Source organism: Parasteatoda tepidariorum, chromosome 9 (assembly GCF_982258835.1).
Source record: "Parasteatoda tepidariorum strain Cologne lab strain chromosome 9, Ptep-v5.0, whole genome shotgun sequence".
In the NCBI taxonomy this organism is placed as follows: domain Eukaryota; kingdom Metazoa; phylum Arthropoda; class Arachnida; order Araneae; family Theridiidae; genus Parasteatoda; species Parasteatoda tepidariorum.
Window position 1 is genome coordinate 41,096,934 of NC_141763.1, and position 15,106 is coordinate 41,112,039.

Below are 15,106 nucleotides of genomic sequence, written 5' to 3' on the forward strand. Positions count from 1 at the left end.
TGCAACTTATTTAGAATTAAAAAATTTTACTTAATAACTGTTTCTTAAGAAAAGAAAAACATTATTATTTTTAATTAAATATACAGAAATAAGAAGCATTATTGCTTTAATATACTACAATTGCAAGAAAAAAAAACATTATTAAGAATAAGATATTATTTTATCGAAAGTATTCTACTATGTATTTAAATAATTTTGAACTTAATTTGAGTAATTTGGGGTATAATAATTAGTAGTTTGAAATGTTTGTGATGGAAAAAGTAGGAAAATAATTACCTGTCCTTTGACGTCGTTTTATTTCGTGTAAATGGCGAACTGTTAATTCTAAAATGTCAGCTTTCTCAAGCTTTGATTGTCTTGATTTCTGAAAATATAAGCAATTTATTAACCAGATAGTCGCTTGTAATTATTAATTTAAATATTTTTAACGTGTAAGAGTTATCCTTAAAATAAATTCTGTATATTATTAGATTTTAATATGAATTTTTTTCAATAATTCACTATAACACATCGTTAATAGTTTCAAATATGTTATACTATATAGAGCAATAAATTATACCAATATCCAATTAAATTTAAAATCATTCCAAATGACATTTTTTAAAATAGTTTAATTATATATTTCACGAATGAATTACTTAAATTAATTATATACTTTTTAAAAAAAACTTACTATATTTGGAAGAAAAAAAACGATTTTAAAAAAATGATTTTAAAATAAACTGATTTAATGAGATGTAGTTTGAAATATTATTATTAAATTTATTTTTCCCCGTTAAATATTATAAAATTTTTCGTTACATAGTGTAGTATGGTTTGTAAAAACTACTTTTTTAAGATCTTAAAATTCGAATTTACTAATAACCATTTTGTATTAAAGCTTTTATTGGAAAAATAAGAAAAATAAATAATATCAGTTTTTTAATAGATGAATTTGAAAACGGCCCATTTTAAATAAAATAAAAAAAATTGCGAAAGATCCATTTTTACGGGAAAAATATTTTGTTAAGGGTCCGTTTTAACGATAAAAAATTTTGCGAGATGTCAGTTCATAAAACCAAATTTCCCTTAAAATGACTCTGAAGTTATGTGCACAAATTCGAACAAAAAAAGTTATGTACACAAATTCGAACGAAAAAAGTTATGTGCACAAATTCGAACGAGAAAAGTTATGTGCACAAATTCGAACAAAAAAAGTTATGTGCACAAATTAGAATGAAAAAAGTTATGTGCACAAATTCGAACAAAAAAAGTTATGTACACAAATTCGAATGAAAAAAGTTATGTGCACAAATTCGAACGAGAAAAGTTATGTGCACAAATTCGTTCTCTGCGAACACTGAACTGTGAACTGTGGAAACTGAAAACTTGTGGAACAAAATGGTTACCATCTGATACTCAGAAAACTACTATAGTAGTTTTCTAGACCAGTAACTTACAGTACTTCTAGATCAGTAACTTCAAATTACAGAATATGACTGTAAAATATTTTATTTCTCTCATATTAATATTTAAACAGTTCAGGAGTTGAGTAAAAAATCTTCGTGGGTTACTTTTAGTGTTAAATGCTAAATGTTAAACTTTCATCTTTTTACGTTTACGTTCTTTCAAGTTTAAATTAAGTTATGGATTTGGTGGAAACGCAATTTTATTTTATTATCCAATGGCTGTCTGTCACAAAGGTGATATTTTATTTCTGAAAAATGCAGCTTTTAACCACATTGGATTTCAATGGCTTTTTGAATGAATTTTTTAAACAGTAATAGAATGAATATAAAAGAAATATTTACAGACGAATAAAGAAAAATTGAATTAAAAAAATCTTAATGTTTATATTTCTCATAAAAAATAAAGATATAAAATCTTAAAAAAAAGTTACTTACTTCAGTTGTGTTTGGATCAATGATTAGAGATTTCAACTGGGCTAAACTGTGATTAATTCTTGCACGTCTTCTTTTTTCCATCAAAGGTTTAGATGCCTAAAATAATAATTGCATGAAATTACAAAAAAGAAAAAAAAATTGTATTTTAAGGGTGTTCTTCGAAGTTTTGTCACCGGGCAAAATAAAAAAAGCTACAAAACCTTAAACTATAATCACTGCTATAATTTTAAACTATACTATCTCGACATAAAGTTGTACGTTAAAGTATTAATGATAACATTTAAAAGGAAGAACAACCTTAAATTTATAAAAAGATGTGAATTATTTTTTAAAAATCGTGAATTTGGCGGGTTATTTTCACGGTCTAGTTAAAATTTATTAAAATCAATGAATAGTTATCTACTTTTGCAAATTTCTATAAGCTTGAAAAACGTTGTTTGTAAATGTTGTGCTAGATTAGAAGCTCTTTTTAATGTTGCGAGTAATTGTGACTTTTCTCTATTTTCCTGACGTATTTGTATAATTAGTATAAAAGGCACTAACTAAAAGCTGAACCTAACAGCCATGAATAACAGTTACAGATTCACTACAGTTATGAAAATAGTATACTATTCTTTGAAATGCGTTATCCATGGCTGAACCTAACAGTCATAAATAACAGTTGCAGATTCAAAACAGTTATGAAAATAATATACTATTCGCTGAAATGCGTTATTTTATGGCTGAGTCTAATAGTCATGCTGAACCTAACCTAACAGTCATGAATAACAGTTACAGATTCACTAGCGTTATGAAAATACTATACTATTCGTTAAAATGCATTACGACGACAAACATCTTTAAATGATACACTACAGTATCATACTCTGTCGTTCATACATAAGATAAATATTATTTTGAAGCAAATCAGCGGCACCGAAACTTGCACTGGAATAAATTGGGGGTGGAGTGATACTTAAATTTATGATTCAGATAAGTTTGTCAACCACTCAGTATTCATTAATTCATCTATATTGCCTGAAAAATCAAATATAATATTCTAAAATGTAAATATATTTCTTAATTAATTAAATCTTAATTAAATGTTTTAAAAACTTAATGCATCACTCGAAAAATTAGACCGATCATCAAAATGATAATAAGTTTCAAAAAAGTAATCTCTAAGCTTACCACTAAATTTATTTTAATAGAATAATAATTGTGAAACATGATAAATTACTTTCGAAAAAACATGATGAATTACATTCGTTTCAACGTATGTGAAATTGAGTTGTATAGAATATTTGATTTTAAAAAAAAATCAACTGAAAATACTAATAATAGAAAATAATATAGCCGATAAGTTTAAAAATATATAATCATAAATAAGTGGCTAAGACATCGTATTACCAATATTAAGTTACATAACGCGATATAAAAATGTATCAAGCATAATAATAGATTAACTAGAATATTTTAGCAAGTTTGAAACGAAAAATGATAGCTATGAAACCCTGGCTAAATTCTCTAAGTAACACAAAAGGTCATTAAATCATCCTATTCATGACACAAGAATATTTTATTTTATGCTAAGGAATAAAAAGAAAAAAATGTTTGAATATTTTTTTAAAAAAAGTTCTTTTTTTAACTTCTAACTCACTAATGTTCTTAAAAATCGATTATAATCCAGCCTTGAATATTATGTGCATATATAATGATTTTTCGGAAGTCTTACGAAATAATAGTTTTTTGGAATTCGCTTAATCAATCACCACTTTAAGTCATTACCCGAAACTGAATATGTAATTTATTCAAAAGATATTCAAAAGAAGCTGCAATTAATGGCGTCTAATTTTGGCGATGAAAAGTTCCCGGGTATCATGATGAATTACTTTCCTTTCAACGGATAGATAATTGAATTGCATCGAAGATTTGATTAGAATAATTCACTGAAATAGTCATTAGTATACGAATTCAAGGAGCTAATGACATTTAAGAACTTAAGTTATCATATTTAAGGCAGAAAACAATAACAGAAAGAATAATATTTTCAAACTCTTCTTGATTTGGGGAGCAAAAAGTACACTATTAGAAATTTCTCGGAATAAAATGATTAAATAACAATTTATTTAATTGTTATTTTACCATATTCAAACAAAACAGTTATAAAACCATAAATAAAATCATTTTCGAACTGTTAACTCTGAGAAGAAACCGTTTTTTAACTGTTTTAATCTAATACGTTTAAAGAACCAGAATTTTATTGCACCAACTAGATCCACCTAATGAAGCCACTTAGCTCCTTACATGTTATAGCCGAGAAGGCTAATCTGTCAATTTCATGACCGAAAGAACGGGGGTTCGAGACCCAGTGTTTGACAACACAATATATTTTCCATTCCCTTCAACACATGAAAAAGTTTTCAGTGTCTTACACTCTCCAATTTATTATTTGGATACGATATTCTCATTCACGCATAGATGGCAGCACCATAAAACTACTAAACTATCTCCAATGGTCAGTTAAATTTCTTTTTTTACAGTTTTGAAACCATGCTAGTTGTAAACGGTTAAAAAGAACTAGTTGTAAATGGGTTCAAAACCGTAAAGTTAAAAAAATGTTCTTTACCGTAAACTTTATGGTTAATTGAATGGGCAGACTTCTGCCGTTTATTTTACTATAATTTTAGGCTGCAAATTCAAACAGTGTCAACAAATAGTTATGCTATATCTTGGCTAAAATGTACAAAGTAACAATGTCACAACAATAATCCATTCCTAATACGAAAATAATTGAGTTACTTTTATTGGTGGTAAAGGAGGAAGGCAAGATGTTAAATATTAACGTAAGAAGTGTTGAAAAAGATGATTTTTTTTTATTTTCCCAACTCTCAAATGTTACCAGTAATCGATTAACATGCTTATTTGACGATTTTTCAGAAGCAAAAGTCTTACAAAAGGGCAATTCTCTTAAATTCGTTTAATCAATCATCATTTCAACTCATAACCCGAAATTAAATAAATCGCTTAAGAAAAAAATTCCCCGCTTAATTTATTAAAAAAGAGCTGTAATTAATTAATCGTGACGCATTTTAGTGATAAAAAAAGGATCCAGAGGAACATGATGGATTGCTTTCTTTTCAACGCATATGTAATTGAGTCGTATTGGAGATTTGATTGGAAAAAAAATCATCTGAAAGAGTTAATTGTAAGAATTCAGATAGTCGATGACATTTCAAAGTATAAATAATTTTAAGTTGAGTCGTCTACCTAAAGGCATTAAAAAAAATACAGAAAGAAGTGTTATTTAAACTTTATTTGGAAACGAAAAATAACCTAAATGTAATGACCAAATGAACAAAGTAGCAATGTCCTACAAAAATAATTGACCTCACCTTTTTCGTGGGAAAAAAAAAGATAAAAGCTGAAGCGTAAGTCATAAAAAAAGTGTTGAAGAAAGATTAATTTTAAACCCTTCGGCAAATTACCTATATTAATCGATTTATATGTATATTTGATAAATTTTCAGAAGTCTTACAAAATGGTAGTTCTTTTGAATTCGATTTATTAATCATCACTTTAACTCAATTACCCAAAGCTGAATATATTATATCATTTAAGAAGAAAAAAAATTCCAGTTTAATTTATTCAAAAGAAACTATAATTATTTGATCGTGACAAATTTAAGGATACAGGGTAACATGATGAATTACTTTCTTTTCAACGCACATGTAATTGAGTTGTATTGGAGATTTGATTGGAAAAAAAATTCAACTTGAAAAGAGTTAATTGTACGAATGCAGATAGGCGATGACATTTCTAAGTCTGAATAATTTTTAAGCTGTGAAGCTCGTCTTGTTGAAGGCATGAAATTAAGTCGATAAAAAGTCACGTAATGAAAGCCTTTCATTTTGCACGTAAATTGACAGCAAGAATATGCCGAAATATAGGAGTTGTGAATTTAATTATACTTGAGTTTTATCAAAAGAATAATAATTTATGTCTTTCACAAGAATAATATCCGCTGCTGCGTCGTGTCGAGTATAAATTGATGGCGACCCTTTCATTTAGAACTTTCCAAATCATATTAATTCTTTTCAGGCGTAGATTAAGAAGTTAAGTTCCATCGCTTTTAAAAAGCATGAAGTGTCAACTGAAATCACTTTTTTAAAAAAATACGTAGAGGACGCTTCTGACGTTTGAGTGGCGAACAAAAGGACTAATGACACACGTATCGTAAATGTCACCGAAAAGTGACATCATATTTAGTCTCTCAGATCAAAATTTAGCGATGATTTAGATGTTTACGCTGACACTAATAACGCAAGTTTTCGGTTTGCTGATAAATTATACCCTCTAACCAGACATTTTTTCAGTTATTTATCAGTAGTAAATCTTGGTAGCCAGTTTGCTCATGGGATTATTATAAATTTTTTTTTAATAATAACTCTAGGTTTACTGGACACGTCATTATGACGCATTTCTAGTTTTGTTAGGAAAATTATAAAACCCGCTTGAATTTTTATTTTATCTCTTGTAATGACTTTTAACCATTGATCGAAGTAAATATATATTGAAGGCAATTTTCTTCAAAAGCGTTGAAATATTGAAATTTTCAATGTGGTATACCTATCTCTACGGATATGCGTCAATTTGACGCGATCATAATTTAGACAAAATTTTGATAAATAGAAATGTACCGACAATACTTCGATTCGTTATCCGATATCGTTATCTCAAATAAAACAAGCGATAAACAACTGTTGCCGATAAGTAATAATAGAAAGAACAAACGCAGAATATCAATTGACGTCAGAGTGTCAGATTTTGAAGGTTTCAGTTGCTTAGTTCGAGTATTGCAACATATAATACTAGAATATTTCATAAATATGTATCGTCCCGCAGTGGACTGATCGTTAAGACACGGTTCCCAGCAGATCACCGAAGTCAAGCATCACTGACTGCGATCAGTGTGCGGGTGGGTGACCACTTGGATCAGTCTGCGTAGGGACCGAGGGTGTGCGGTATTGGTCCTCATTAAACTGTTCTACCGTAAAGTGCTCGACTTCGCATGCAGGTCGTCGGGCTACCGAAGCGGGGGTGCCATCCCCTCTGCAGAGAATCAAAATTGTGATGGCATATCTTCGGATCATCCTCAGGGATGTTTCCCAGACCGTCGCCAATAGCCTATTGTGCAGCTCTAGTGCGACGTAAATGAACTACAACAACAACTAATAAATATGTATCTCATATCTCCATTTTTTTTCTTATAGTAGACAACAACATTGGTTTCTAAGTGCAGAGATACAAACTGCTCCTGACACGCCAAAATAATTTTAAAAAATGGTAAATAACAACTAAGTAAATTTTGAAAATATAAAGTGGTGAATTATATAAGCCTACGAATTATTTAGAAATAGTGGTGGATAAAAATCTACTAAATTGAATTTATTAAATTAAGTATCACAATTATATGTATTCTTTCATACATCAAATTGACACGTGTTCGTAGAGATAGGTATATAAGAAACGTCCGTAAACCTAGTGATGTATTGATTCATGCTTCAAATTGACGCGTGTTCGTAGGGATAGGTATATAAGAAACGTCCGTAAACCTAATGTTAAGCATTTCAATACAGCTTTGTTTTTGATTTGTCGATCCTTACACCAGATCATCACATCTTCCTTTCAATTTTAGTTCTTTAATTATTTTTGAATAAAGTTTTATTCCAAATGCTCCTAGAAACGATTTAGAATTTCAAAATTTACTTAAGCCACATTCAAATATGAAGAAAGTTCTGTTAAATGGATTATTCAAACTACAAAAAATACCTAATTTAACTTATTTCTATCAAACTTAACTTATTAAATTTAACTTATTACTAATCAAAACTTATAATAACATTTATCAATTTAGCTACGTTAATTGTAGGATAATTTTAAATTATTTCAATAGAGCCGCGGTGGCTCAAGCGATAGGGCACTTGCCTCCCCATGAGATGACCCGGATTCGAGACCCAACGATGTTCCACACAAGTTCTGCTCTCGGCTCGTACAGATCATGGTGCTGACGTAAAATATCCTCAATGGTAAAAGGATTGTGAGTTAGAATCCCTTTGCAGTCAGGCTAACGGTGGGAGGTTTTCGTGATCTTCCTCTCCTTGTAACACAAATGTGGGTCAGTTCCATCAGAAAACCATGAAGGCTAGTTTATCCCAATGTTTGATCAAGGAGCTTTCTTGTCTTTTGAGTTTTGTTCAAAATTGCAAGGCTACGGAATTGTCATTGATAATTGTAAACTCGAAATTGGGTAGGCTGAGTAACGCTTTTTTGGAAATAAAATAATATCTAGGTACAAAGACGCTAATAAAATATTAAGAATTAAGTTAAAATATATCTATAAATATATAAACTGTTCCTTTACATGACTTTCTTAACTTTATGATTTGCAAAAAAAAATATTCCGTTAACCTGAAAGAACTCCCCCTTCCCTAGTACATGGGTTACGCTACAATTTCTTCCCGGCAAAGTACCGTTTTGCATTGAAAAATGGTATAAAAATAGTCTTTATATTCTGAGAAGCAATTATTACATGAAACACTGTTTTTTTCCTTACATATTAAATTTTTTAATATTAAAAATTTAAATTATAACAGATTAATTCCTTTAAGGTAACGATTCCCCCCCCCCCTTATTTAAGAGGGCTTTTTTCTACCCTTGTTCGCTAGATCTATCATCCTCTGTGGTTTTCTCCTAAAAGATCATATTTTGTACATAAAAAAAAAAATAAATAAAAAAAAAATTAAAAAAAAAAAAACAGAAAATTTAGTCAATAAAGTAGATAGTCATTATATGAAAAAATAGTTTGTTAATGTGTTAATTATAATTAACATTTAAGGGAAATAAAGCATTTTTCTCAACAGAATTTTTATTTAAAAAAAAAAGAAGAAAAATTATGACATATTTAATTTTGAGCAATTTTACACCAAACATGAAATAAGACTCAAACTTCCTAAGTTAAAGCAAATTTACTGAAACTAAAATAGAAAATAACACACAAATTTTCTAAACTGGAATCGTCAGCAAACTCGAAGAATTTTGTTCTAAGTTATTTATTCAAAGTTTTGTCTTTAAATCTGTATTTCTGAATGAAAATTAAATTTTCACCTTGAATAGAGTTCTCCAAAGTATAAAGTTAAAACTTAATAATTGATTTGAATATAGAATGTTTCTTAAATTCATACTCGCACTTAAATATTGATAAAATATTTATTTATTTATTGGTCAAAATGAAATGTTTTCTATAAAAATTCAAAAATATTTTTTATTTCAAATTTCTTTAAGCTAGTATGGTTTTAAAGGGAGCATAAAAGTTAGGATTTTTATAACTTTTATTGAGCGAGTGACGTCATAGTATTCTTTTTTTTTCTTTAAATTTCAGCTTCTAAATTAATAAAAGTTCTTTATATTGTTTCAAAAAAGTTTTTGCATTTAAATGATGTATATGCTTAACTCCTGTAAGGAAATTAAAAATCCTAAGTAAATTTTAGATAAGTTGCAAAAATTTTTAAAAAAGTAGCACATTGATGCTTTTTTGATGAAATCAGAACCACCTAGAAAGCTTAAAAATAATTAATTGTACTTGGAAAAAAAACTTAACTCAGGAATACAGAATGACACACAATAAGAACAAATAAATTAGAAGTTGCGAGACTTTTATCAGTATAATAGTTTAATTTTTTGCTGGCAAAGAACAAAGACTTTATGCGCGTGGAATCATTTCACTGCCAAAAAAGTGGCAAACAGTGTTGGACCAGACAATATATAACTCTATAAGACATTTATTCACTGTAGACTTTTTTTTCATTTTCATAAAAAAAAAAAAAAAAAAAAAAAAAAAAAAAAAAAAAATAAGAATTTACTTTGCGAACAACCCAATTAATCAAATGCCAAATGAAGTCAAATCCTTCAATCAAATTTCTCATTTTGAAAAACACAACGCCCGACCAAATTTCCGTGTTCATGTCTGAAAACGTAAAACAGTATAATTTTTTAATACTAGTTCTTGTCTACATTCGTACTCTTATTAATACTGCGAGGCGTCATATATACCATTCATAGACGCCAACTGTTTGCCGCTAACGACCCTCTGCACAAAAAAAAGCTATTATTTTAGGTTTGAACTGATGAACAATCCTTCAAAAACATACATTTTTCGTAATCAGTTAAATTAATTTCTTACATCCCAATTAATTAAATATAAGGATGTACAGTGCGGGGAAAAGAAACAGACCATCCTAAATAACTTTTAATCTAATGATAGGATTTTCACGTTCTAGGGACTCAATTGAATTGATTGAATTAATTGGGTGAATTAATAAGTGCAGACGATATTAAGTCCAAATTAATAAGTGCAGACGATATTTTAAGTTACAATATCTGACACAAAAACGTACTTTCTCTGAATAACATAATTTTCTTTCCCGACGGATACGGATTTTTGACCCCCAAAATATAGGGGGCAGCCGCAAAGTGGGAAATATGGCCCAGATAGTTTGGGTCAGGTGAGCGCTCCAAAGTTTGGACCCCTACGTTAATCTTTCTTTTTACGAATTTCACAAAAGCTCAAGAAATTTTTAAGCGAATTGAAAAAAATTTGCACACTATTATAAAATTCCTTTATCTAAAGATTCTTCCATGCAAAAAATAACTTTTAGTAAATATTTATTACTTTTGCATTATTTTATTTAATGATTGTCGAAAAAAATTTGAATTATAAGGTATAAAATTTTTTGCATCATTTTATAGAATAAAATTTTGCATGGCAAAGTACCAGATTTTAAGGAAATCGGTCGAATAGTTCCAGAGAAATCAGGTTTTAAATATCGTGACGTTTTTGAAATTCAATTTCTCAGTAACCGCTTCAACCACTTTTGCTCAAATTTTGTATTTTGTCGTGCATCTACAATAAATTAACGTTTTTGAAATTCAATTTCTCAGTAACCGCTTCAACCGCTTTTGCTCAAATTTTGTATTTTGTCGTGCATCTTTGAAAATTATATTCATTGAAAAGATGCTAAAAGTTATATACCTTATAATTCAAAATTTTTTCGACCATTATTAAATAAAATAATAATGAATAAACTAAAAACTAAAAGTTATTTTTTTCACGAAATTATCTTTGGATAAAAAATTTTACACAAAAATTTTTAAATTCACTTAAAAAGTTTTCGAAATATAGCGAAATACGCAAAAAGTAAAATTAACATTAAAAGGAGCAAACTATTGAGACCATATTTCCCAGGTTGCAGCTACACCCTATACTTTAGGGGTTAGAAATCCGAATCGTCGAAAAAAAGGTATGTTTATTCAGAGAAAGTGCGTTTTTGTAACTTAAAATATCGTTTGCACTAATTAATTTACATATTTGAGGTTACTCCCACGAACCATTAAGAATGAGTTTTAGATCGTGAAAATCCGATCATTAGATCATAAGTTATTCAAGGTAATCCATTTTTTTTTTTTTTTTTTTTTTTTGTACACATGGTGATTAAATTTGCAATAAAATTATAGGGACGATAACATTTAAGGTGAGATCTAGGGCATAGTAATAAGTTTAAAAAAAAAAAAAAATTGCTTAATCATAGAAAATCCAATGCCACCATGAGAATAAAAATTATAAATAAATTATAAAAAGTATTAAAATTAATTAAATCTTAAAAATAAAAATTCAGTTCTAATAGTATGAAAATTAAAATATTAAATTTCATAGAAATCCACATTTAAATTAGTATAAATTAAATTTGCAGTGTCAAACTATAAATAAAAAATAGTAGTGATAAAAATACCTTCTTATCAGGATATTGCAACGGATCTTTCGAATGAATAAAATCCAAAGCACGTTTTGTCGGCATTATGATTTACAAAAGAGCTACCACAACGCCAGAAACACAATTATCACATAAGGTAAGTATAACGCAACTACAGAAGTCCAAGTTATAAGAAGTCCGCTCAAAGAAAAACTGAGAAATCAAAACTGGATTCCCCTGACGAAAACCCCCACGCGCATCCAAGGGGGACAAAAAATAACACTATCGGATTGGAAGGTAGATTCGCGAGGGACCCACGTGCGTAGACGTCATCAGCACGCGCAAGAAACTTCAGCCAATAAGAAGCTGGCTTGACCGCACACACAGAGCTACTCCACCCCCTACTGCGGAGGAAGGAAGAAGATGCTGGAGGTAAATGTCGTTCATGGAATGCTGGATGAACTATTATTATAAATGTGAAAGGATATCTTAGAAAAAAATGTTTTAAGCCCGCAGACGACAATTATAGAACACACACGTTTCACAGACATCAAATATAAATTCTTTAAAGAGGAGAGAAGGTTTAGAAAACTATTTTTTTTTCTTCGTCCATAAACCATTACACTTATCTAAAACATTAATGCTTTGTTGTTCAGTACGTTAACTGTTCGATAGGGGAGAAATATGCATGATACACAATTTTTCAAGGCTTGAAATTTACAAGAATATTTTATAAAAAGTCTTCGCCAATCTCGCCGGATAGATTACAATAACTGCATTTACACCATTTATAAATTTAGAAAATATATATTTAAAATAAATCACTAATTTTATCAAAGATATTTATGCATAGTTTCTTAATGTGCGTCGCAAAGAACAATTTTTGAGCGGGATGAAATTAAATTAAGTAGTCACAATAGTTCTCCGAATTCCACACGAAAGATGAAAAAAATTCCTTAAATGTGGTAAACACCGGTAAAGCGATAATTTATTTTTGTCTTCTTGTTTCTAACTTTAAGGGATTTAAGACGATAATAATAGGGTAAACCAACCAGTGAAGGAACACTATCCAGTGAAGGAACATTTCATATATATTGATTAAAATTAAGATTTTGAAAGTTTTTCTTTAGATTGATTGGTAACAATAGCTTACTGCCAAACAATAGGAAGTTATCTAGCAATGTTTTGGATTACCTGGTCAAATGGACTTCTCTGGAAAAATTTTTGAGTTTGTTATTATCTCTGCAACACTTTGTTTCTTTGAAAAAATTATAAGGTGAGTGTTTGTATTTATATGTTTGAAGTGGAAATAATTGCATGTAATAGTTTTATTTTTCGCACTGTGAAAAGGAGAATTCAAAATATAGTTATTGAAGTTACGTTTTATTTTTTTAAGCACCATAGCATAATAAAGTACTGAGGGTTGTTTATTCACTGGATCACCAAACGATGAAAAACCAGTGAAGGAACAAGTGTTCCTTTACAGAGTTTTTTTCTAAGTTAATGAAAATAAAAGATAAACTTTAGTTTTCTTGTACCTTTAGTGATGTTCCGCATCAAAAGTATGTTAAAAATACGAAAAACAACTTCTAACCAGTGAGGGAACAGGCATGTTCCTTTGCTGGGCATAGATTTCCCAGTGAATGAACAGTATGTGTTAATATGTTGACACTTTAATTTTCTATTCATGATTACAAAAAAAAGTTAACATTTTCCAAGTATTTATATGTTATAATTTCAAGAATAGGCTTGTTTTTAAATATTTGTATGGTTTATAAATTCATAAAGAGCATTTAAAAATAACCAAAATTAAGTGTTCCTTTACTGGGTATTCACTGTTCATTCACTGGTAAGAGCTGTTCCTTCACTGGGTCTTCTTACTACTTGTTATTTGAACCTCCAAAACTTTAAAACAATATTATGTAAGTTCTCTACAATTTTTTTTACATAATTTGCAATTAGTAACAAATATCTTGACACTGTCATTCAACTAAAATTACGAATTTTGAAATTAATATGATCCTTTAAAAGGTAAGCTTGAAATATTGAGTAAAGGTATGAAGTATTGAAAAGGTATGTTTGAAATATTGAGTTGGATTTCCAATTATTGAGGGGGACATATACCTAACCATCCCCCCACCAACGGCACCCATATACGTAAACATAGCTTATTTTACAATGGGTCTCAACTTTAAATGACCTCACGTGGTGATAATAAATTTCTTACGGGAAAAATATAGGATATTTTATAAATAAAAAAAATTTGAATTAATTTGTCCTGCAGACAACAATAGAACAAACTCTTTCCACAGTCGATAAGCATAAATCTTTTAGAAGAGAAATTCAGAATACGATTTATTTTACTTACTCAAAGAGATTTACATTAGAGATTTTCGTACTATGATTAGTAAGCAACACATTTATAACTATAATTATACTATGAGTGGCAACTTTAAATCGCGTGGCGAGAAACATGCCTTATAAATATGGCAAAAATATATTAATGTAAAAACGGATATTTCCTGTAGTTAATTTACCAGATTTGCTCCGTTTCTTAACGAAATTTAGCTGCCAAATATTTGCTTTCACTTTATGCAACTAGAAAAAAAAAATTTTTTTTAAAGAAAAAGAAATCGCATTTTGATCAATGAAATTTGTTCGTTTTTACATTATTTTAATTTTTTAAACGGAGATTGATCTTGGAATTTCTGTAATTGATGAGGGATCTAACTGAATTTTATTTATTATTACAGTTTCGATTCACAGAGCTTTTTCTGAATTTCAGGAAATAAACGAAAGCGGATAAATTCCATAAGAAATTCAAGGAAAGAAAAAGAGGATGAAGACATATTTTTTTAAATTTAATGATCAACAAATAATCTTCATCTCTCGTTTATTTCAATAAAATATGCTTTAAACATATTATTATGCATCGTTCAATATAAGTTCTTTCCATTGAATTTCTAGTTGAGATGAAATCTGCCATAACAATTTGACGCAGATGGGATACGGGTATCCCTTTTATATTGTTTTTTCGGAAGCTTTAATTACAAGTAAAAATATATATTTGCGTATCTCTTAATTATAAAAAACAATCTAATAATAATTATTAAAAAAAATCTACTAGATTATCGGAATTATATTTGCACTAAATTTATAAAATTTATAAAAAAAGCTGTTAGAAATTTTTTTTTCCATTCATATTCAAAAATGTATCAATAAATGATTTTGTAAATTAAAGAAATTTCAATGATGAATAACTGCTTCTGTTAGATCTAAATAACTGCAAATTTGAAAATTTATTGTATGAAAGTGATTCGTGTTTGGAAGATTTTACCTTTTACGTAGAAATAGACATCGGCGTTTCATGGCGTATTTCATATGCATAAATTATTAAAATGCTAAATATACTATTTTTTCATTTATTTTGATCGA

General features: G+C 28.8%; 1 protein-coding gene across 1 annotated transcript in view; it reads right to left on the reverse strand.

Moving 5' to 3' along the window:
- Positions 1 to 11,950, reverse strand: part of LOC107453099 (uncharacterized) — a 17,329-nt gene extending 5,379 nt beyond the window's left edge. Inside the window, exons 1-3 of the mRNA XM_016069788.4 lie at positions 11,711 to 11,950; positions 1,884 to 1,979; positions 277 to 364 (exon numbers count right to left, since the gene is read on the reverse strand). Of these exons, the coding sequence (XP_015925274.3) occupies positions 277 to 364; positions 1,884 to 1,979; positions 11,711 to 11,776 (250 nt within the window). The 5' untranslated portion in view covers positions 11,777 to 11,950. The remainder of the gene's footprint in view (positions 1 to 276; positions 365 to 1,883; positions 1,980 to 11,710) is intronic.
- Positions 11,951 to 15,106: the final 3,156 nt, after the last annotated feature.